Raw genomic sequence first — 21,964 nt, 5'->3', positions numbered from 1 at the left:
GTCTCCGCTCTTCTTTAATATCCCAGTGCCACCAATCCACCCATTTCAAAACCTCCTAGTAGTGTGTATAGTTGAAATTAAGTTAGCCCTGTTCATTAATTTCAATAGGTCTACTCTTGAGTAAAAGCTAACTGAATACAAGCTGTCTGGAGCACCAGCTAAGAGCAGAATGTTGCTTAGCATTGTGAATGCAATTCTGTCACATCAAACAGTTGAACTAGCAAGTGTTACCACTCAAGCATGGAGTAGTCACCCTTGGCCACAGTGTATTCTCTTGCATTCGGATAGCCAAGGAAATTTACATTATTCTTCCAAGTATTATTAATGTACGTACAGTCATACCTCGGGTTACAGATGCTTCAGGTTGCGTTTTTTCGGGTTTTGGACCACCGAAATCCGGAAGTATTGGAATGGGTTACTTCCGGGTTTCAGTGGTTGCGCATGCGCAGAAGTGCTAAATCACGCTTTGCGCATGCGCAGAAGCACCGAATCGCAACCCGCACGTGCGCAGATGCACAGCTGTGGGTTGTGAACGCTGCGGGTTGCAAACGTGCATCCTGCACGGATCATGTTTGCAACCCAAGTGTCCACTGTAGTATGATTAGGACCTTTAAAGCAGTGTTTCCCAACCTTGGGCCTCCAGCTGTTTTTGGACTACAACTCCCATCATCCCTAGCTAGCAAGACCAGTGGTCAGGGATGATGGGAATTGTAGTTCAAAAACAGCTGGAGGCCCAAGGTTGGGAAACACTGCTTTAAAGTAAAGCAAGAGGGGGGAAAAGAACTATTCTGAGTGAAGTCAATGTGACACAATTAAATCTAACCAGTGTCAAAAAATTGACTTTCTATCACAAAAATCTATTTTTTTCTGAGGCCTTGCAGTAAGTCAGCTAGCTTGGAGTTGTACTCCAAAACATCTGGATGAGCAAGACTGTACCATGGGTATAAAGTAAAGCAGAGATCTACTTTGATCTGCTCTAATCCTGTCTGATAACAGTAGTTTGCTTTCAAGAGGCAAATGAAAAGAGATTTTGGCTGGGATTCATAACCCCCTCCATACAAACAGAAAACACACGATGTGTGTGAATAATACTTCCATTCCACGGCAGCCCCTTGAACCTCTTGGGTGCAACTCTGGGAGCTCCCTGCCTCAGGTAAGACTTGACACAGGTTGTAGGTACTGGATGCTACTGTTGGGAAAGAGCATGTTGTGCTTTAGATCTAAGCCTCCCCTTGCTTTAATTTCCTGGCAGGCTTTGTGAACAAATGGAATTTATAAGCAGCTGGCAGCCAATTAAAATGTTGTTATTTCTTAAACCTAATTGCTAAACCATGCATTCACTGATTCCAGCAATTAGCTTGAAGAAATGCAGAGGTGCTGATTTTTTAAAAAGGTGAATTTATTGGGGGGGGGGGGGGAGCATGGATGTGTTCCAAAAAGAACAGAGACGCACACTCTGAAAAAGCAGCATGAAAAAGCAAGCCAGGCAACTTCAGGGAAATGGATCTTAAAGCTGAATACCTGGTGGCCCACCAACACACAGGTACTTGAGTGACAATGGCTTTCCCATGTCTGCCTACAGAACAAAGTTCCCAGCAAATTCTATTTGCATTGAATTGGCAGGTGCATGGCTTATTGCTCTTTTGCTACAACAAAGCACTGTCAGGGTCATTGAGAAGACACAGTTGTCAGTGCTGGCCTGGATTAAAATAACTGCAAAACTAGACTGTTCACCCAAAGGAGGCTTTAGGCTTGTTTTTCCTTAAACAGCAGCTTCACTCCTTCAGTAAGAACAAAAAAAATTCCTTCCAGTAGCACCTTAAAGACCAACTAAGTTAGTTCTTGGTATGAGCTTTCGTGTGCATGCACACTATTTCAGTCTTTAAGTTGGTCTTTAAGGTGCTACTGGAAGGAATTTTTTTTGTTTTGACTATGGCAGACCAACACGGCTACCCATCTGTAACTCCTTCAGTAAGAACTGCTTTGGAAAAGAAAGAGTTGTAAAAGCAGTTTGTGATCTAGCTTGAGAGTCAGCTGCTGAAAAGAGTAAAATATGCCACTTGGCTGACCCAAGCCAATTGTACAAGCCCACACAGTTCTTTGGAGCCGAGCCACCGTCTCCCATCACTATATTGTGAATAGCAAGAGCAAGCTGGACAACTTTTCATTATCTTGGGATTTCTCTTAAAATATTCCCACAGGTAATCAAAACTGCATCCAAAATTGCATCTTCTTGACCTTCACTCCCAATGCCATTTCCAGAGCTGGAAACAAAGCCAGAATCTCTCTTCTGAATTATCAGGTGAAGCCACCACAAGGAAAGAGCAAGCATGGAACGAGATTAAAGATATGCAACATCAGCATGCTAAATATTGAAGCCAACGTAATAAAACATACATGTATCATAAAAGCCCTTTTAGAAACAGGTGGTTTTCCAAAACAGAGCTGTACTTTACTGCACCAAAATGTATGCTGAGTTAAGATAAAGTGGTAAATGAGACAGGGTTGGATACTTTTGTGAGTGTCGAGATATGAACGGCTAGACATGGTGCAATCTCAGCCATCTATTATTTAATGTAGTAATTCAGCTTTGAAGACCATTTTTGGCTGTCTGGAAATAATCAGATAAAGTAGGCAACAGATCCTTTGGTTATGACTTCAGCTGCACCCCAGTGCATGATGGGAGAGAGAACTGCGGAGAATGATCCTCCACCCTGGAAAAGCCTGGTGAAGTCATTTGGATGAACCAGATACATTAATATCACAGGAAACCCAGACAGTCTACCCAGTGTCTGACATCACCATGCTGACATTGCAGAGTTGTTGAACAGCTGCCCCCCTCCCCATCAATGCATAGCTAGTTGAGATGCCTAGATCTTTGCTAAGCAGATGTTTGATCTCAAGCCAATGTAGTATCCAAGCCACATCTGAATCAGGAGCAGCTCTCGGAAAGGGACAAAGAGCAAGTTGGAAATTGAGAGCGTGATTTCCTACGTATCCCACAGACCTGGGTTCTGAGGTTTAGACTACACTTAATCATTACATTTTCTTCACCAAGGCACTCCATTCTGAAAAATTAGGATACCTCTCTGGCCACCAGAAACATACTGTTTATTATTATATTAATATTTATGCCCCTGTAAAGAACTTCTTGTGAGCTGTAATGAAAGAGAGCAAAACATGACAAAGTTCTGCAATGGAAGCACACAATCCTAGTTAGCCACTTGTCTTTCTACTTGTTATTTCTACTATTTTATTGTCAGCCCCATGCTTTGAGATCTCGATATCTTAAATACCCACTTCATATGCCAACAAAGACTAAACTGGAGCTATCAACCAGACCTTAATGTTTACTTGGGATTGATATTCTCTCTCTCTCTCTCTCTCTCTTTCTATTACATATGCATACTTGAGCATTAAACACATATGCATCTGATCAAATATCTATGCATGCAGGATTAAAGGATTCTGCCAGTGTCATAAGTGGTTGCTGGGGGGTGGGGTGGGGATATAGTATACCCTCCAAACGGCAACACACAAAAGTAGTGGACAAAGCTCAGCATATGCAGCTCAGGATTCAAGCTGATGGAGCCAAAATATGTAAGTGTCTCGTCTCTATTCCTCAGCAGATGCAGTGTTCCAATTAATCCTTAGCAAAGTGCATCATTTGGTCATTTAAAATGTTTTACGTTCTTAAAGTTAAAAAGGTCACCCAATAAAAATGTGAACTTTTTTGTTTTGAACATGAATCCTTTCACGTGAATGACCTTTGCCCTCTGCCTCAAGCTCTCCTCACAGCATGGACTTCAGAAGACTTGCTTTTTCACTTTGAACATCACACACCTAGTCATCAGCTAGGAGGAGAGTTGGCTGGCTGAGCACATGCTGCATGGAAGCAATTATCAGCATTGCTAAGATGGTCTACATCTGGCTACAGCCACAAATGGTTGCTGCCTTATTGAACTCACCAGAACAATGCATCCCAATGACTACTGCATCAGAACGACTGCCGTTAACACAAACTGATTTACTGCATTGACCATCTTCTTATAACTTCTGTTAAGTTGTTTCCCACACGCAATAGTCAGGGCTGTCTTACTTTAATCAGAACAGTGATACGTACACTCCATGAGCCTACAGGATTTCCTTCCCCTAACCTATTTCCCCAACCCATGCATATCTCAGCACTGTTGATGCACTCTGGATTGCTCAAAGAGAGACATTCACAACAACAAATTTTATAATGCTGAAGTGGCCTAGAGTGAGTGTACTGAAGTGGGAAGGATAGTGTCTAAGGCAACTGCTGAGAACAGGGAATCTTTTACCTCCTTGGCAGAAGAAGTGAATAAACGTTTCTATTTATTTATTTAGACCATTTCTATGCCACTTAATATTTTAAAACCATCTCTAAGTGGCGTACAGAAAACTAAAGCAAATAAATTAAATTACACAGTGATTGGTGGTTGAAGGTGCCAACCAAAGCTTGTACTTAATTGAAAGTCAATGCTCGTAGGACATGTGAGGTAAAGCACATACCTTACTATCCAGCTTTTTCATGGTCACCAGATCCAAGGACTTCAGCGAGTGACCAGTTGGAGTGATGAAATAAAGGCAGACATGGATTCTTGTATCATGATAATTAAAGAGGGAACGCCGGATTTTGAGCTCTTCTTGTAAGTAGTTTTCAAACTGCGTGTCAATGTAATCTACTATCGGCCTGTAACTAAAAACGAATTCCATTAGCAACCTGAATGCTAAAGTTAACAAAGAATGACTGGGCACTTTCAAGGATGCTGTGAAAGGAATGGCCCAGTCTCCCCCATCTGCCAAGTTTTGATAAGAATTCAGTGCAAGAGATGTTAAAAACCTTTAGTGCTAGCTGATGACAGGTTACCTCATGAGGTAAAGCTAAAATTAGGCAGAAGGTGGTGCACACACAAGAAGTGAAACTGGAAATAAGGCCAAAAGCACTTCTGGGGGGAGGGGTGTTATGTTGATGAGCTGAACTTGATAACTTTGTTACAAAGCAGAAGTGATAACATGAAACCACAGTTACTCACTACACACTTGAGTTATAACCAAGGATGTTCACACTGTTCATATGTCAAGTGAGCATCCAATGGCAGCTCATTTACGGAGTTCACAGAGTTAGTTGGGTTAGTCACCATCTGTCAGCTGAACCAACCGTACAGAGTGGTTGCAAGGCTAAAATACTGTTCCACACTCCCCGGATGAAGGTCAGGATACAAATATAACTGAGAAATACATAATTAATGTATAATACAATAAATATTTGATAGGCATTTACTCAATTCATTACCCACTCTTCACCATAAGGTCCCAACTGGTGGGTATTTATTTATTTTTTGCAGCTAGTTTTCCTCATGGCTGAGGAGAACCACGAGCTGCCCTGAAAAGTAAAAAATTGGTAAGAGATTTGATCCTTACAAACTAAAACGTTGAAGTTTTAAACAAGTGTTTTCAGTTACACAGCCTAAAAAAGACTATCGGGGTTTTAAAAAAAGTGTGGGAGAAGAAAAAGAGCATGGGAGGGGGGTCCAAGTCTGCATTACATTATGCATCTTTTACTCAGACATCAACTGTCCTCAGCTACTTGTTTCTAAGAATGGAAACCAGAGAAGGGTGGGGGCTACATGCAAAGTGATAGGGTCACAAAGGAACAGAGAAAGCACTGATTGTTTATCATCTGCCCAAGAAGAGAAGAGCAGCCCTGTTGGAGCAGGTTAAAAGGTCCGTCTAGTTCAGCATCCTGTTTCCCACAGTGAACAACCAGATGCTTCTGGGAAGCCCACAAGCATGACTGAAAGGCCCTCTCCTGTTGATGCTCAGTGCAATTATGGACCTAGGATTCCTTCCTCCAAATGGTTATTTCCCTCACTCTGGAGGAGGCACAGCAGCCGCCATTTTGCAAATGAGTCAGGGCAAAACTTAAGAACCAATTAGCTTACTGTTTAGAGCAATGGGAGGACAGGCAGAAGCAGTTAATGGAAGGGAGGAATAGCACCTCAAGCGTCAATCTAGGTGTAACCCACCGAGTTGAGTAATCAATAATCAATAGAGCCGGTATGTCCAAGGGCCAGTGGTTCAGGGTCAACATTCAGTACATAATGTCCCACCAAGCCCAACTGTGAATGGGATAAGCTGAGTAAATCATTGTGTCCTAAGCTGCCCATTGTTAACCTGGTGCCCTCCAGATGTTGTGGGCCGCAACTCCCATTGGCCCCAGCCAGTGATAGGAGTTGCAGTCCAAAATGACTGTGCTGGCTGAGGTTGATGGGAGTTGTGGTCCAAAACATCTTGAGGGAACCAGGTTGGCAAAGGCCGCACAAAGCAGCTGATCACATTATGCATGGCCACTCTCATGTGAGGCCCAGCGTATTCCCAAGACATTACATTCCTCTACACGTCGAAGCACTGCAGACTTTTCTGCACCAAATCGGAAAGTGACTTGCCTTTCATCTTTATTGATCTGATCCCCAAACCCCACAGCATCTACAATGGTTAATTTCAGGTGGACGTTGCTTTCCTGCAGGTCGTAAGTCCGTGGCCGCAAGCGAACAGCATGCTCATAGTGACTGGCTTCTTCAGTCTCAAATGTTGTATTGAAGAGAGTGTTCATCAACGTTGACTTCCCAATGCCAGTTTCACCTGAGAAATTCCAGAAATAAGGAGATGCATCATTGTCTTTTCCCCCGCTAAATATTTCTCATGATTTCAGAACAAATGGATTTCAGGGAGTTCGCAATAAAGACCCTTTGATTTGTCTACAGCTTTCTCCTCAAAGGCTTCTAACAAACAAAACAAACCTTCAGTATGTGCAACTCCTCAATCTCTGTTAAAACACAGATGGTGTCTCCCACCTCCCACCCACTTCCTTTGTTTTAGGAGCAAAAGGCAGTATTACTAGCATGAGGCAATATCCTTTCTATAAACATGCCACTTTCTTTTAAGTTCGATCCTCTGTGCTGCTAAGCAGCCACGGGCTAGCATTGCTTTTCCAGACATAAAACTGAAAAGAGCAGCGAGATGTGAAGACTAATAAGGGAAAGGTTTACAGAATGTCAACACGATCTCTCCACAACCCTATAGGAAACTTCCAATGTTCTAATTATGGGCAAACTCCCCTTGAGAGATCATGAGTCAGTGTGGAATAGTGTAATAATTTCAATCTAGTCTGGATATTTGACAGATGGCAGAGCACCAGAAACCCCTGGGCTGGTGTATGATGCAAGGACATGTTGCAAGGAGAGCTGGCAGAGCAAATGGGAAGTGAATCGGGGAATACTTGCTCCTGGCTATGGCTGGCGGCTACCCAAGCTTGTGAAATAGTGGAGCTGTTTTGTCAGAGAGGCAATGAAGTGTGGGTATATTTTGAAACATGAGTTAACAAAAAGCTTTCGAGGCTGGCCCAGTCCTATTAGTAACCGAGATTCTATCAAGACATTCCAAGCCACAGAAAGGGTCTTTATATATTTCTTTTGATTTATGGCCTTTAACCTTAATCCTTCCTGCTTGCCCATACTGCTGCCTACGCAACTACAGTATATGCTTAGTCTTCCTGTCAGAATCAATGTCGATCATCTTTATTTTGTTACATTAATCTGAGGTGAATGGAGAACAGAGAAAGGAATTCAGCACTATTGGGGGTTTCCTTAAAATCAAGGTCAAACTCTTCTTTTCTGAAAGCACATATCCAAATACCATCCAGCTACAGGCTCAGAAAAGCAGGCCTTGGAGGTCTGAACAACCTTTAAAACTACAGGTTATTCCAATAATAAGGATAAAAATATCCCAATTCCATCGCTCTGTTTCTTTAAGTCCCACCACAATTACGATCATTTGCTCCCCATTTGTTCTAGTACAGAAAATAAATGATGCTTCCCTGGTTAAATAACTTAGCTGATTAGAAAGATGTGATGTGAAAAATAAAGGGGAAGGGGAAACATACCAATGAGTGCGACAAAATCACACAGAAGTTTTTGTACGCACCTATAGCTCTCAGCAGAGACCTGGAGTATATTAAATTCTCTCCTGAGCTATTCTGCTAAGCAGAAACCATGAGCACATAGAACAATGTATTTAAAAGTATTTTCCAGTACTCGCCAGATTGGACTGGGAAAAATTATAATTAGCACAATAAGCATTTATGGAATTTTTGCTGCAGCTAAATCTGCAAAAAGAAAAGAAAGAATTTGGCCTTGTAGGTTGCCTTCTGGAGACCAAAACCTGTTCCCCAGCAATCATATGCATGTTTCAAAAATTGAAACAAAGATCAAAGGCCCCAATTATCATTGCCAGAAGCAAATTATTCCAATCCGATTCCAATCTAACCACCGTGACTTTAATGCTCCCTGTGAAAGTCATAAGATAGGGGAGACAACTCTATCAAACTATGGAGGGAGAAGGCAAGTAAGCAAGCCAGCAGCTTCAGCAACAACATATGGTGCAAGCCACCCAATCCTGTATTCACTGAGTTTTATTCTAACCAATGGCTGAATCTCGTAGGAGCAGGTCCAGCCATTAGAAATGCAAGCTACCTGAAAATCCAGCTTCTTAACATGACTTTTTCACAGTTGTGAAAGCAATGTATAATTCATGGCCTTCATCAATATCACATGGAAACCCAGTCATATAGAAAGCAAGCAAAGCCCTTACCCCACTAAAAAGAAAAAAAAGGGTGAATGGTGTTGAAATCCTATTAAAGTGATACCTCGGGTTAAGAACTTAATTCCTTCTGGAGGTCCGTTCTTAACCTGAAACTGTTCTTAACCTGAAGCACTACTTTAGCTAATGGGACCTCCTGCTGCTGCTGCTGCTGCCGCGCCGCCAGAGCACGATTTCTGTTCTTATCCTGAAGCAAAATTCTTAACCTGAGGTAATATTTCTGGGTTAGCGGAGTCTGTAACCTGAAGCATATGTAACCTGAAGCGTATGTAACCCGAGGTACCACTGTAGTAGTTTTAGCCTTGCCTCAGCAAAGTACATCACATTTCAAATTTGGGAGATTCAGCTCTGCACATCAGCCATGGTATAAGGTATTGGGACTGCTCTATTAAGGCAATGGGGAAGCATCTGCCAAACTTAGCCTGCCCTCATTCAGCCCCTGCTTGCCTGCTTTCTTACTTACGACCAGACCAGGAAGGAGGGTAGCTCGGCCTGTCATTGGCTCTGACTCCACCTACTGCTAGGGCTCTCTGCTTTTGACCCCACCAGTCCAGTCCCAATGGGCACCTGCCACCATGGGCAGAAGGCTGTGGTTTGAAAACAGTGCTTGAAAAACACAAGAAGCTACCTTACACCAGGTCAAATTCTTTGTCCATCTAGCCTAGGAGAGCTACTGTCAGATTAGATGAGGCAAGATCTTAGGCTGAGATCTCTCCTGGCCCTTTTAACTGGAGACACCAGGGATTGAGCCTGGGACCTTGTGTGCATACAGAGCATGTGTTCTTCCACTAAGCAACCGGCTCTCCCAGGCTTCTAACAAGTTGGTTTCTTCTACGTGTTGTTTTTGTCCAAGTGCTTTTCTCGTTTGCAGTGCACACTTTACTCACCCACACAGAGGATGTTGAAGCTGAAGCCTTGCGCTACGGATTTGCTGACAAGCTGATCAGGAAGACTGTCAAATCCAACATGGCCTCCCAGAGCGAGATTCCGTTTCTCTTCATTCTGTAGGGGGAGAAAAAGAGAATGCTATTATTTAGCAGGGGTTTTCTGAAAGGAAGTTAGGAGAAACTGGAGACTGGGGGTGAAAAATATAAAAGCCATAAACACACTACCATTTCCCTTGAAACCAAGCAGACTCCCTAGTCACAGAAGCAATCCTAGCACTGCCCACACAGAGGTTTATTATGTTTTTATATGCCACATTCCAGACATACTGGTAATTATAGTCAAGCATCAGAAAAAGGGGGGGAGAGAGAAACTCTCCCTGATCTAACAAGGAATCGTCTTAAAGAGACAGGAGGCTTCAACTGTGAAGCCATTTCAAAAGGAAAACCAACACACAATTGGATCCGGCGGCTTTCACTGTGCAAAGGAGTGGGCGGGGGAGGGAAGAGACAAATTCGCATGTTTTATTTATTACTTTCTTAATCCTTTCATTTTCTAAAGTCTCCTGCATCTGAATCGTGTTAGCCAAGGGGAGCAGCTTTGGGAGCCCTTGATCTGTTTCCTTTGAATCTGCCATAAGCAGCTTTGTTCACCCGCACTCCTGAAGGGGGGAGCAAAGGTGGTGGGGGCTGCACATCACTCACCTCACCATCTGCGACCGCACTAGGTTTTCTTGTTACGGTGGTATCTTGGGGGTCTTTCCACACTTTCCATTTATAGTGGGATAGTTACTGTTTGAGCCGGTGGTTTAAAGAGTGAGTTTGGTAGCTGACTGTCTGCACCTTTGCTTATACAGTGGTGCCTCGCAAGACGAAATTAATTCGTTCCGCGAGTTTTGTCGTCTTGCGATTTTTTTCGTCTTGCGAAGCACGGTGTCGGGAAAGTTTTGGAAAAGCTTCAAAAATCACCAAAGTCTTTAAAAACCTCAAAAAAGGCTACCACACCGCGTTCTATGAGTTGCTCCTCGAAGTATTAACGGTGTTAAGAAAAAGGAAACAAACTCGCAAGACGTTTCCGTCTTGCGAAGCAAGCCCATAGGGAAAATCGTCTTGCGAAGCAGCTCAAAAAACAAAAAACCCTTTCGTCTAACGAGTTTTTTGTCTTGCGAGGCATTCGTCTTGCGAGGTACCACTGTATGTCACTATTATTAGAGGGCGAGGTTTTCCTTTCTACACCAAAGGCAGGCTATGACCAAGTTGAGAAAAGTTCCATGGCTGTAGGTCACACCCCTAATACCGCCTTGCGCTTCTCCAGCCAGTAAATGGAGTTAGAAGCATGTACATGAGGGCAGATGCTATTTATTTAATGCCTAATATTTTGGAGTACTGATCTGGAGGGAGAATAGAGGATTAGAAGAAGACCTATATGTCTGCCTGAGCTATAGTGAACCTGGCTACCGTGAGGAAATTTTGTCTGAGGATAAGGATCGCTGTCCTGGGCAGTACTTTGACTCTGTGCTGTTGTCGCTATCTGCCATCTCTCTCCTCTGAGCATGCAAACCAGCAGCTTGCACTGGTCAAAGGGAAGTGGCCTTGAAACAGACCGTCACCTAAACCATCCCCACTCCACAAAAAGTGAGATGGTGCTTGTACACATGCCACACTACTGAAAATATCGAGTATATCCATTCCAGATCTTTCACAAAAGTCAGATTTTTTTTTGCACTATGAAAAATTGGATGAAATGGGTTCCTCACCCCAAAACAAATCTCCACATACTGTCATATTAGCAGAGAGGTTGCAGGCACCCAGTTGGTAACCCCTGTTGTACATGTTTGAGTGCTTGTCCTCTGAATCAACACAGGAGTTATCTGTAACATTAAACCAGGGGTGGCCTTCCAGATGTTGTTGAACTTCAACTCCCATCTGAAATCAAAAGAGGAACTTCCCTCATCTATTATTTTAAAAGTTGTCCACCCACTTCTCTGCAAACACCTTTCATTTAATGATAATTTTGTTATCAGGATCACAGTGGTTTGGTAGCTCCACAGGTAACAATTTGGAGAATTGTCCCAGAAGGACTACCCTGTGGGTCTACTTATGTGAAAACTGAGGTAGGCTTCTAATCCCTCAAAACTATATGGAGGTTAACTGAGAGTAGGAAATGTACAAACACTGATGCTTCTGGATTGAGTTTCTCCGTTCCCACCCGCATAAATCCTGTCTTGATGTTCCATCAGGCAGAACAGTCTACAGAAGCTAAGTGTTTATGAAAACCTTCACTGGCTGCCAATTTTAAAATTTATTCCAGTGGAATAAATTTTGAAGCCTTGAGACTTCTCTCCTAGATTACTAAACAAAAGATTAACTTGTTGTTCAACTTAAGACCAACTCAAGCATTTTAATGTCCTCTTTCAAAAGACTAAGCACACACTCCCTTTATTTTAAAAGGCAAGAGAAGAAACACCAAAAACAACTTTCTTGGCTGTGACAGAACTCTGCTATTCAAGCTCTCTTTTTGAAATGATCTCATCTTTTTTTACGGAACATATTGATAGACATTTGTGCTCCCGCTCCCTTTTCCTCCACCAAATGAAGAACAGGACAAAGAGTCTCCAGACAGGATTTCAGGATAGGGAAATATCCTGACCACAGGGCCGTCTTTCCCATAGGTGCTAGGAATGAAGGACACCTGGGCACTGGGTTCTCAGGGGCGCCAGGCCTAGAGTCCGGGGCCTAAGAGTCTGGGGAAGAGCCCGGTTGTCGGTCGGAGCACTGCAGCGGGGTCTTCTGTTGCAGGCGGCTCTGTGCCGTGAGTTTGGGGGCGACCAAGCCAGTGAGACGCTGAGGTGAGCAGCCGGCTCTGCCCTCCTACGCACCTGGGACTGGGCAACTGGGGGGGGGGGTGCCGAGTGGATCTTTGCACCCCGGCGCCGCATATGCTTAAGACAGCCCTGGCTGACCACAACAGTTTACTCCACTATCACCATCAACATTTTAAAAACTCATCTACACCTACTGTGTTTGTCAGCAGAAATTGAAGCCATCACTCAAAGCTGTATATTTTATATGCTGCTGTTCCAGTGAATCACTTCAGGACTCCCTGTTTGTGTAACACAGTAAGCCACGTTATGGTATCACTTAGCATGCCACCCAAGCTGGAAGTTGCAGTTAAGCTCCCTCCTCCCTAAGCAGCGTGAAAAGGGAACCTGGGCCAATGGGCACGTACACACACACTTGTACATAGAATTTCTTTGTGTGGACATAATATAGGGGTTCAACAAATACATGGCAAGTGGGGCTGATGCACAGTACAAGTGTGTTCACAAAGGTTAAAGGTAAAGGTACCCCTGCCCGTACGGGCCAGTCATTTCCGACTCTAGGGTTGTGCGCCCATCTCACTTAAGAGGCCGGGGGCCAGCGCTGTCTGGAGATACTTCCGGGTCACGTGGTCAGCATGACGAAGCTGCTCTGGCGAGCCAGCACCAGCGCAGCACAGCACACGGAAACGCCGTTTACCTTCCCGCTATAAAGCGGTCCCTATTTATCTACTTGCACTTAGGGGTCCTTTCGAACTGCTAGGTGGGCAGGAGCTGGGACCGAAAGACGGGAGCTCACCCCGCCGCGGGGATTCGAACCGCCGACCATATGATCGGCAAGTCCTAGGCACTGAGGTTTTACCCACAGCGCCACCCGCGTCCCATGTTCACAAAGGTTACTAGCCCAGAAAAACTGGGTAGCCTGTAAACCTACTCCACATACGTATGGTAGGCTCAAATATTAAATGAATGTGAGCATCTAAGGCAGGGATGTCCAAAATCTGTTTTAGGGGCCTAATCCAGTCCCTGTGGCAGTTTATTTCTGGGGTAAAATTCTAAAAAAAAGCTCAACAACTTCAATCCTTTAAAAAAGGTCAACAACTTTGGTCAGCCTTCACGGCCCTTCACTTCATCAAATCTGGCCCTCTTTGAAAAAAGTTTGGACACCACTAACTAAGGTATCATTTTAAAAAAGATATCTTTAAATCTCAAGGAGGGGATGGAGATGGGAGAGCAAGAAAATGACATCAGGCAGGGAGAGAATATTGCACAGCGAGGGGGTGTCTAACCATTCCCCAACCACAACCGCCCTGATGTAAGCCACACACTCAAAACTCACTGCTGGCATGATTGGAAGTTTCTGTTCCAAGGCCAATTTCAGCTTGAGGGATGGAAGGATGGTGGCAGAGGTTTTTATCCGGACTGCAACACACAGGAAAAGGATTAAATCCTCCTTCCTATATGTTGCAGTCACAATTTCACTCCTCTTCAGCAGCTGATGCATTCTATAGATATGTATTGCTACTGTCTTTTTGTAAGTTAGCCATTATAATTTATGTTCTGCTTTATGCTGCTTTTATTACTGTGTGTCATTAGCTACCCAGTGCTCCAAAAGGGAAGAAGGTTGGGATGCACAAAATGCTAAATAAATATTCAAATAACTTTTTAAAAATGCATTATTACACGCTTGTGCCATGTAGCTCAGTGGTAGAGCATCAGCTTTGCATGCAAAAGGTCCCAGGTTCAATCCCTGGCCTCTCCAGGGAAAGGTTCCCTGTCTGAAACCCTAGGGAGCCATTGCCATTCAGTGCATACAGTACTGAGCTGGATAGGCTAGTGGTCTGACTGGATACAAGACAGCTTCCTAGGAACCTAGTTTGGCCCTTAATTCATTTGTGCTGGAGGTGGGGAGAAAAGAACCAGATCTTTTCCATTTTACAGAAGCTTCTCTTCACGGTCATCTGAAGTCTGTTCCTCCTCACCAGAGGAAGCCAGGTGAGTGACTTATTACAAGCCTGCTTTCACTATCAAAATACAAAATGTGAATTAAGGACTATCCAATCACTTCAGCTGGCAGTCTGTATTCTTAATGAAAATTGCCTAGGGCTGATATGTTCCTCACACCCACCCTCTCTAAAGCATAAATGAAAGACAAGTTATAAACATAAAACCAAAACCTTTGAAGGCTGTGTCATTGACACTGCCTGGAAAGGAAGTAAACAAGGTTTTGCCAGAGAGCTATGATTAGAATATGAATGCCCCGAAAGACCAGAGACATGTTCCTAGGCAACAGCCAGAATCAGTATTATGAGTTTATAAGAAAGCTCTGTCTCAGACAAGCCAAATCGCAAAACCAAGACAATCCAAAAACGGGAAGATGAAAAGATAATATGTGCTTTGGGAGTTATTTTATGCTTCCCCTCCTCTTCTAATATGTTCACAGTTGCTTCTGAGTAGCAGCCAAAAAGAAGACTGCATTACTCAGCCCATTTCTCAAAAATTAATACTGTAAAACCAACGAGAAAGTCAACGGTGGCCTTACTGTTGTAGTTTTCCATCTGACTCCAAACAAACAATTCTTGTGACTGAAGTAGAAAGAACAGAAGAATCAGTTGTCAATAAAAGCTCAATCAACGGCCTTGGTCCAGCAATCCACAGACTTATTCAGGTGGATCAACTCCTGCACGTGGGAGAGCCAGTCACATCTGGCGATAGAAACCCCGCTCCAGTTCTTGCATGGACATCTCTTTGGATGAGCCAGGAGCTGTCTGTCACTATAATCAATCACAAGACCCAGCACATTTGAATGCCAGTGCCCATCAACTCTGGGGTGTGTGTGTCGGCCCCTTCAAATATTTTATTGGGGGGCAGGGTGAAGAGACATCAGACCCTAGGAGTTGACTCCTATGGTGGATACCAAGAAACACAATACTTGCAACATTTACCACTGCTGTTAGCAGCCTTGAGCACCATTTGTTGGAAAGGGGGGATACAAATGCAACAAATAAGTAAGATAAACAAACCTTACACACCTTGGGCAGGAAAAAAACCACCAGACAACATATCTGAATTACTGCAGCACATGAACTAATCAAGGAGGGCTTGGAACTGAAAATGATAGTCTTTGACACACTGCACAAAGGAACTAAACCACACAAAAGGGAGAAATGTGTTTAAATCTTTACTAAGACTATAATCAGCTGACTGACCTTTTATTTATAAGCTACTTTAGATGTGCTGCCTCAGCAAGACCAGACCCACCTAATTAGTTTGTTGATTGTGCTGTAAAGAGCCTTTAGTTATTAAGCCCTTGATTCTCCAGCCTTTTACTCACTGCCCAATAAAAATCTAGTCTCCTACTGGAAGGACAGATCCTGAAGCTGAGACTCCAATACTTTGGCCACCTCATGAGAAGAGAAGACTCCCTGTAAAAGAACCTGATGCTGGGAAAGATGGAGGGCACAAGGAGAAGGGGACGAAAGAGGACGAGATGGTTGGACAGTGTTCTCGAAGCTACCAGCATGAGTTTGACTAAACTGCGGGAGGCAGTGGAAGACAGGAGTGCCTGGCGTTCTCTGGTCCATGGGGTCACGAAGAGTCGGACACAACTAAACGACTAAACAACAACAACAACAACAGCTGACATTTAAGTGTCCTCTCATTTGACCCCATGTAGGGCCTTTAATTCTAAAAAGGTGTGCCAGAGCAAGTAAGCAAGCTCTCTAGGCAAGGCTTTAGGCCTAGCACACAGGAAACTGTCACATGCCCATGTTGTCAATGTGAAGAAAAAGCCTGGTTCCTTGTGCCTCCATTTCCCTTGAGTGAGGCACATCATCTCCAGAATCCACAGGAAAAGTGCTGCCTGGCAGGAAAATTTGGGAAATCCTGGTTGCCATTTCTATCAACTCCCTATTTCTGTCTCAGAGGGTGTCTTGGGTCTTCCAAACTCCTGGCCAGGTGTCACACTAGTTACCTGCCCAATGTGGCATAGGTTCTGATTGGTCAAAAGGAGCCAGGGTGTGCGTCAGACAGGGCCAGCACACCCATGAGGCAAAGTGAGGCAACTGCCTCAGGCAGCAGGATCCATTGAGGCAGAAGATCCAGCCTTCAAGGAATGCATTGCCAGGTGCAATGTGCTCCTTGGAGGTCAGATCTGCCACCTCCTCAGCAGAACATCCAATGCCACATCTATAGTGACAGGAGGCACTGCTGGTCTCTTCCCATGCCTGGGCAGGAAGTGGCAGGGGCTGCCCTCTGGGGTCTCCACCTGCCCAGTCTGATTCAGAGAGGGCCCTTTCCCCCCTGCACCATGAGAGATTTTGATTCCCACTTCAACCACCAGGTAAGGTTGATTGGATTCCTCCATTTGTTCCCAATGTTGGTCTTCACTCTCCCCCTTGATCCTGGTGGAAATCTTCTTCTTCTTCTCTGGCAGGAGGCACCATTTTCTGGTTTGCCTGTGGTGCCCGAATGTATTCAGTCACCCTTGGGGGTCAAGAGAACCCCAGAACAGTGTGCAGGAGAGGGGGGAGACATTGTTCTGCTGGCAAGCTGATACGCTTGCACAGATGGAACAGTCCACACAGCGTGACGTACATTCATTTTTATAAAGAACAGCTAGGCTTGTTGGCTTTAAAAGTGAAAAATAGTTGTAAATTCAAATGTCATAATGCACAGTAACTATCTCTGAGATATAGGGCACTCTATAGGATCCATTGATTACCGTACTTTACCGGTAGGGAAATCTGTGACTCGGTTAATGTCACTCAGGGTGCCCAATTAGAGCACAGCTGCAGGTCAGAATATTCAGACCACTAAACTGTTGGCATGAATTGTCAGGGCAGGCTGCAGTCCCAAGATCAAGAGCACTGTGACATGTCCTCTATTACAGCTTAACTTGCATGTTCTATAGCCACCTTCTCATATCCACAATTTTGAAGGGGGAAGCATCTCCCGTCCATGGTACCAGGGGAAAATGTTCCTCTTCAAGCAAGCCTTTGGCTGGTTAAACAATCTATGGTCTTTAAAATGTGTTTGTGGGAGGGGGAGCTATTAAGCTATTTGGGTTTTTTGCTATTACAGTGGTACCTCGGGTTTCATATGCTTCAGGTTACAGATGCTTCAGGTTACAGACTCCGCTCACCCAGAAATAGCACCTCGGGTTAAGAACTTTGCTTCAGAATGAGAACAGAAATCGTGCTCCGGCGGTGCGGCAGCAGCAGGAGGCCCCATCAGGTTAAGAACAGTTTCTGGTTAAGAATGGACCTCCAGAACGAATTAAGTTCTTAACCTGAGGTACCACTGTATATTATGTATTTTGTGGTTGCATTTTGCATTTTTATGTTGTAAACTGCTCTGCAACCTTTGGGTGAAGGGTGGTTTATAAATTTAATAAATAAATAAAAATGCAACATGCAGTGGTACCTCGGGTTAAGTACTTAATTTGTTCCAGAGGTCCGTTCTTAACCTGAAACTGTTGTTAACCTGAAGCACCACTTTACCAAATGGGGCCTCCCGCTGCCGCTGCGCCACCGGAGCCTGATTTCTGTTCTTATTCTGAAGTAAAGTTCTTAACCTGAAGCACTATTTCTGGGTTAGCGGAGTGTGTAACCTGAAGCGTATGTAACCCGAGGTACCACTATACAGTGGTACCTTGGAAGTCAAATGGAATCCGTTCCGGAAATCCGTCTGACTTCCAAAACTTTCAGAAACCAAGGTGCGGCTTCCGATTGGCTGCAGGAAGCTCCTGCAGCCAATGGGAAGTTGCAGAAGCCACGTCGGACATTCGGGTTCCAAAGAACGTTCGCAAATGGGGAGGGAACTCATGGGGAGGGAACTCACGTTCCATGAGGGGAGGGAACTCATGGAGGAAGAGTGGGTTGCCTTGGCCCTACTCAAGAATCATGGACTTGCTAGGCTACATTGGGGTGAGCATGTGCAACACTTTTTTTTTATTTTAAGAAATCTGCCAGCATCAATAAATATATGATGTTCAGAACTGATTGTGAAGCAAGTGCATTTACTGTTGTCAAGCTTTTATAGAGGTGTCAAGAATGCCTTTATGCAGGGGTAGGAAGCCTTCATGGTTGTCAAATCAACTTTGTTTTCTATTAGAACTACCAGCGGAAGCCACGCGGTTAAAATAATAAAAAAAACCAGGGTGCCTCTGACTACATTCCAAGCCTAGGGATTTATTTTTCAATATCAGAACTAAACTGAACTGAGGGCACAGTCCTTTCACACAAATATCTATTCCTGGTTAGTTTTCTTCCTTTCAGCAGCCTAATTTAGTTTGGGGGGGGTTATTTAGTTGTTGCGAATGTTTAAACAGCTGGGAGTCAGGAAAAACTCTTGCTGATCTAATGCAACCCCCTGGAAATACACCAGTAGATCCCAATCTGTTGTGTGCCAACCCCTACCTTAATATACCACCAGGTTTTCATTATATTTTTCATAACAAACCTCATGCGTAGTGGCCTGAGCACCTACAAAGGGGAAAGCCCTCTGTCATACCAGCTAAGGACACAAGGGGAAGCCAGTTTCTGCCTTTCAATGTGAAAAAAGGCTGCAAAGACTGCGCCTATGAGCAAATAGTTTGAGCACCACTTCGAGACATTGGACTAAGGCACTGGAAAAACTATATGCTCAGTGGGAAATTAAGGATCTCCTCCAGTCCCACAACATCTGCAAAGCAGGAGAGAAACTACTTCAGTCATTCTGCATTTCCTTCTGTGGCACATGCCTCAAACACTCTGATTCTGTTCCAAAGGAATGGCATTGATTTAAATAGGACTTCTTTGCTTCCTGAATGAAAGGTTTTAACAGCTTAGCAAACTATCCCGTCCTGTGGCTCAGTGGGATAATTCAGACCCTGGTAAAAAGAGTACAGGATTAGGATAAATTGGGTATTTTGTACAGTAATTGGGCAAAAGATATTGTCACTGGTTAAGCAGTCACATCATAATCCAAGACAGGAGTTGAGAGGCAGAAACAGAGACACAGAGAGAGGGAGGGTGGTGGGGAGGAAGAATAGTTTGAGAACTGTTTCATAAGGCAGGGTGTGCGTAAGCAGAGCAGAAACATATCTCATAAGAAGGACTGTTGCATGCAGCTACTGAGGAATTTGGGTGGCCCAGAGGCAATGGTTTGTATTAATTACATGCAGCTATGTATGCTAATTAGCTGTGGTCCTCCGGCCCACAATGAATTGCCAAATGTGACCTTCACATTGGTAGGACGTTCAATGGCCCTCTAACGTTATTACAGCAGCTTGTTCAGTGAAATCCAAAGTTCCATTCATTTTGTGCAGCAGAACTCTTGCTGTCAGAAACTAAGTAGGTATCAGCCATTTGATGATGATGATGATGAAGCTGTTTAAGAATCAGTTCCAGTGGCGTAGCGTGGGTTGTCAGCACCCGGGGCAAGGCAAGTAATTTGCGCCCCCTAACCCGCGGATTTTAGCACTCGAGTGCGAGCCCCCCCCCCAGATGTTGCGCCCAGTGCGGCCAGCCCCCCCTGCACCCCCACGCTACGTCACTGATCAGTTCATTCACCATTCAGGAACAAACGCTTTCAAGCATCAAAAACCCAGACTGCATCTGTGCTAAGCAACACTCGTAGCCAACTTGAGCAGATGGGGGGGGGGGGGGGACACACACACAGGAAGGGTAACATTCTCTTCAGCTCCTTCATTTGCAAACTGCAGTACTATCCCAGAATGCAGATCAGGAATGAAGGAGGGAGAATCTTCCAAACAACTTCGTTGCGATGCTGCTTCTGTTGATCTGGAGTGTGTAGCAACCAAACCTTTCAAGCTTTGTTTCAAGCTTCTGTAACAAACTGCACAGCTTTCCAAATGGGTAAACCAGAGGTGGATTTTGGGCAGCGTGACTGGTTCCGCCGCACTGGGTACTGAGCCTAGGGGGCGCTGCAGGGTGCCATGACTATGATGTAGTGAAATGAGCAGATAGGAAGGAGTGAGGCCGGGGAGACGACTTTTGGCCTCTCACGATGTGCCGCTGAAATGTGAAAGACCAAGGTCTGCCTCTAGGTAAACCACTTCAGAGTGGGATGTTTATTGACTCCTCTGATTCTCCCCCTACCCTTCTCCAGTCAATGTATCAACAGAAATTTCATACTCCTCTTGTACCTTTAACTACAGGCATCTGTGGGCAGATCCACACCACACTTTTTAAGCACTTGAGGCACATTTAAAGCACATGGTTTCCCCCAAAGAATCCTGGGATGTCGCTTGTCAAGGATGCTGGTAACTGTGTCTCTGTGAGGAAAAAACTCCCATTCCCACAATTCCTTGGGGGAAGCCATGTGTTTTAAATGCACACTGAATGTTGCAAATTCACTAGGAATGTAAAGATAATCTACCTCTTCGTTGGCCCACCAAGCTCACAAGTTCCAACCCATTACTTTGCTATTTCCTTTTCCTTTAAGGCATCAAAAACAACAACCCCGTCCTCATATTCTGCTGTACCCATTAGAACAGCAAACATTGAGAGGAAAATCTTTGCTTCTGCTCAAGAGCTTTATTAGCAATGCCACTCAGACCTTTTAGAAGCACTTCTCTGATGCTGACAAAATGGGGTTCTCTGGAAGGCAAAAATGCCTTCTCCTCAACAGTCCCAGCATATTTATGGAAGGCTATTCAATGGGCTGGGGCTCTTACCAAGCAAGCTGATCTTACATTTGAGCCTCTTTATCTAAATGCTGTTTCTGGACTCACCTTAAAAAGCAAACAATATATCACTTATCTTTGCTTAGGTATGTGCTGGATTGCTCAATCTCCGACTTCTTCATTGCCAAGCATAGCTAAAGGATGATCAAGGTATTAAAAACTTACGTTGTGTAAGAAATAGCTGCTCAGTCCAGAAACACATGCTCTCCCAGTTGCCCATCCCATTCATGACAGCGGAGAGCTGCTCTCTCTTTCCCACACTGACAAACAGGACATTTGGTGAGCTTTTAATTTCAATAGCAGGCATGAATGCAAAGTAAAAAAAAAAAACCTGTATTTGACTATAAAAGAAGAGGACAGTATTGTACACATCAATACAACACCAAAATACAAACTCATATTTCTAACTGGCCATGCTTGGATTACATTATGCTTTAAGTAGTTAAAAAACCCTTTGGAATTTTGCATTATAATATTTTCCTTACCTAAACAAAGGATAGACTCCAAGTTCCTCCAAATTTGGAGAGGAGAGTTTAAATGGGATCCAAAAGGCTATGCATGGCATTTTGTTCATGTAGACTTTTTGTGTGCTCCCTTCCTTCACTACAGCCCCATGTGATCCTCAAGAAGGTGCCAGGGAAACCCCTCCAGAGGAGAACAGCAACACAGTGCAGAGGAATTAAATGGGAGCAGGGGAAACATGAAACTCCCTGTGTGTATATATTGACATTTATGCAGGTCTCTCTTAACCCTGGCCTTTGTTCCCCCTGGCACAAATTGCAAGAGGTGCTAATTAATATCTCTAGAAGTTCTCTTGCCTGAATCACATTTTTAGAGCAGTCAAATATCTCTACACTACCCACCCCCCTCGCCAGAATCTTCGCCAA

At 44.2% G+C, this 21,964-nt stretch overlaps 1 protein-coding gene across 3 annotated transcripts in view; it reads right to left on the bottom strand.

Moving 5' to 3' along the window:
• Window positions 1-21,964, bottom strand: part of SEPTIN8 (septin 8) — a 50,628-nt gene that overhangs the window by 17,949 nt on the left and 10,715 nt on the right. For 2 of the 3 annotated variants that reach the window (XM_028717976.2, XM_028717977.2), the window contains exons 2-4: window positions 9,573-9,687; window positions 6,474-6,669; window positions 4,537-4,723 (exon numbers count right to left, since the gene is read on the bottom strand). In XM_028717976.2, coding sequence (XP_028573809.1) covers window positions 4,537-4,723; window positions 6,474-6,669; window positions 9,573-9,687 — 498 coding nt within the window. The remainder of the gene's footprint in view (window positions 1-4,536; window positions 4,724-6,473; window positions 6,670-9,572; window positions 9,688-21,964) is intronic. The other variant, XM_028717978.2, reaches the window with a different exon arrangement.

Source organism: Podarcis muralis, chromosome 2 (assembly GCF_964188315.1).
Source record: "Podarcis muralis chromosome 2, rPodMur119.hap1.1, whole genome shotgun sequence".
NCBI lineage: Eukaryota > Metazoa > Chordata > Lepidosauria > Squamata > Lacertidae > Podarcis > Podarcis muralis.
This window is presented reverse-complemented; position numbering and strand designations above follow the sequence as displayed.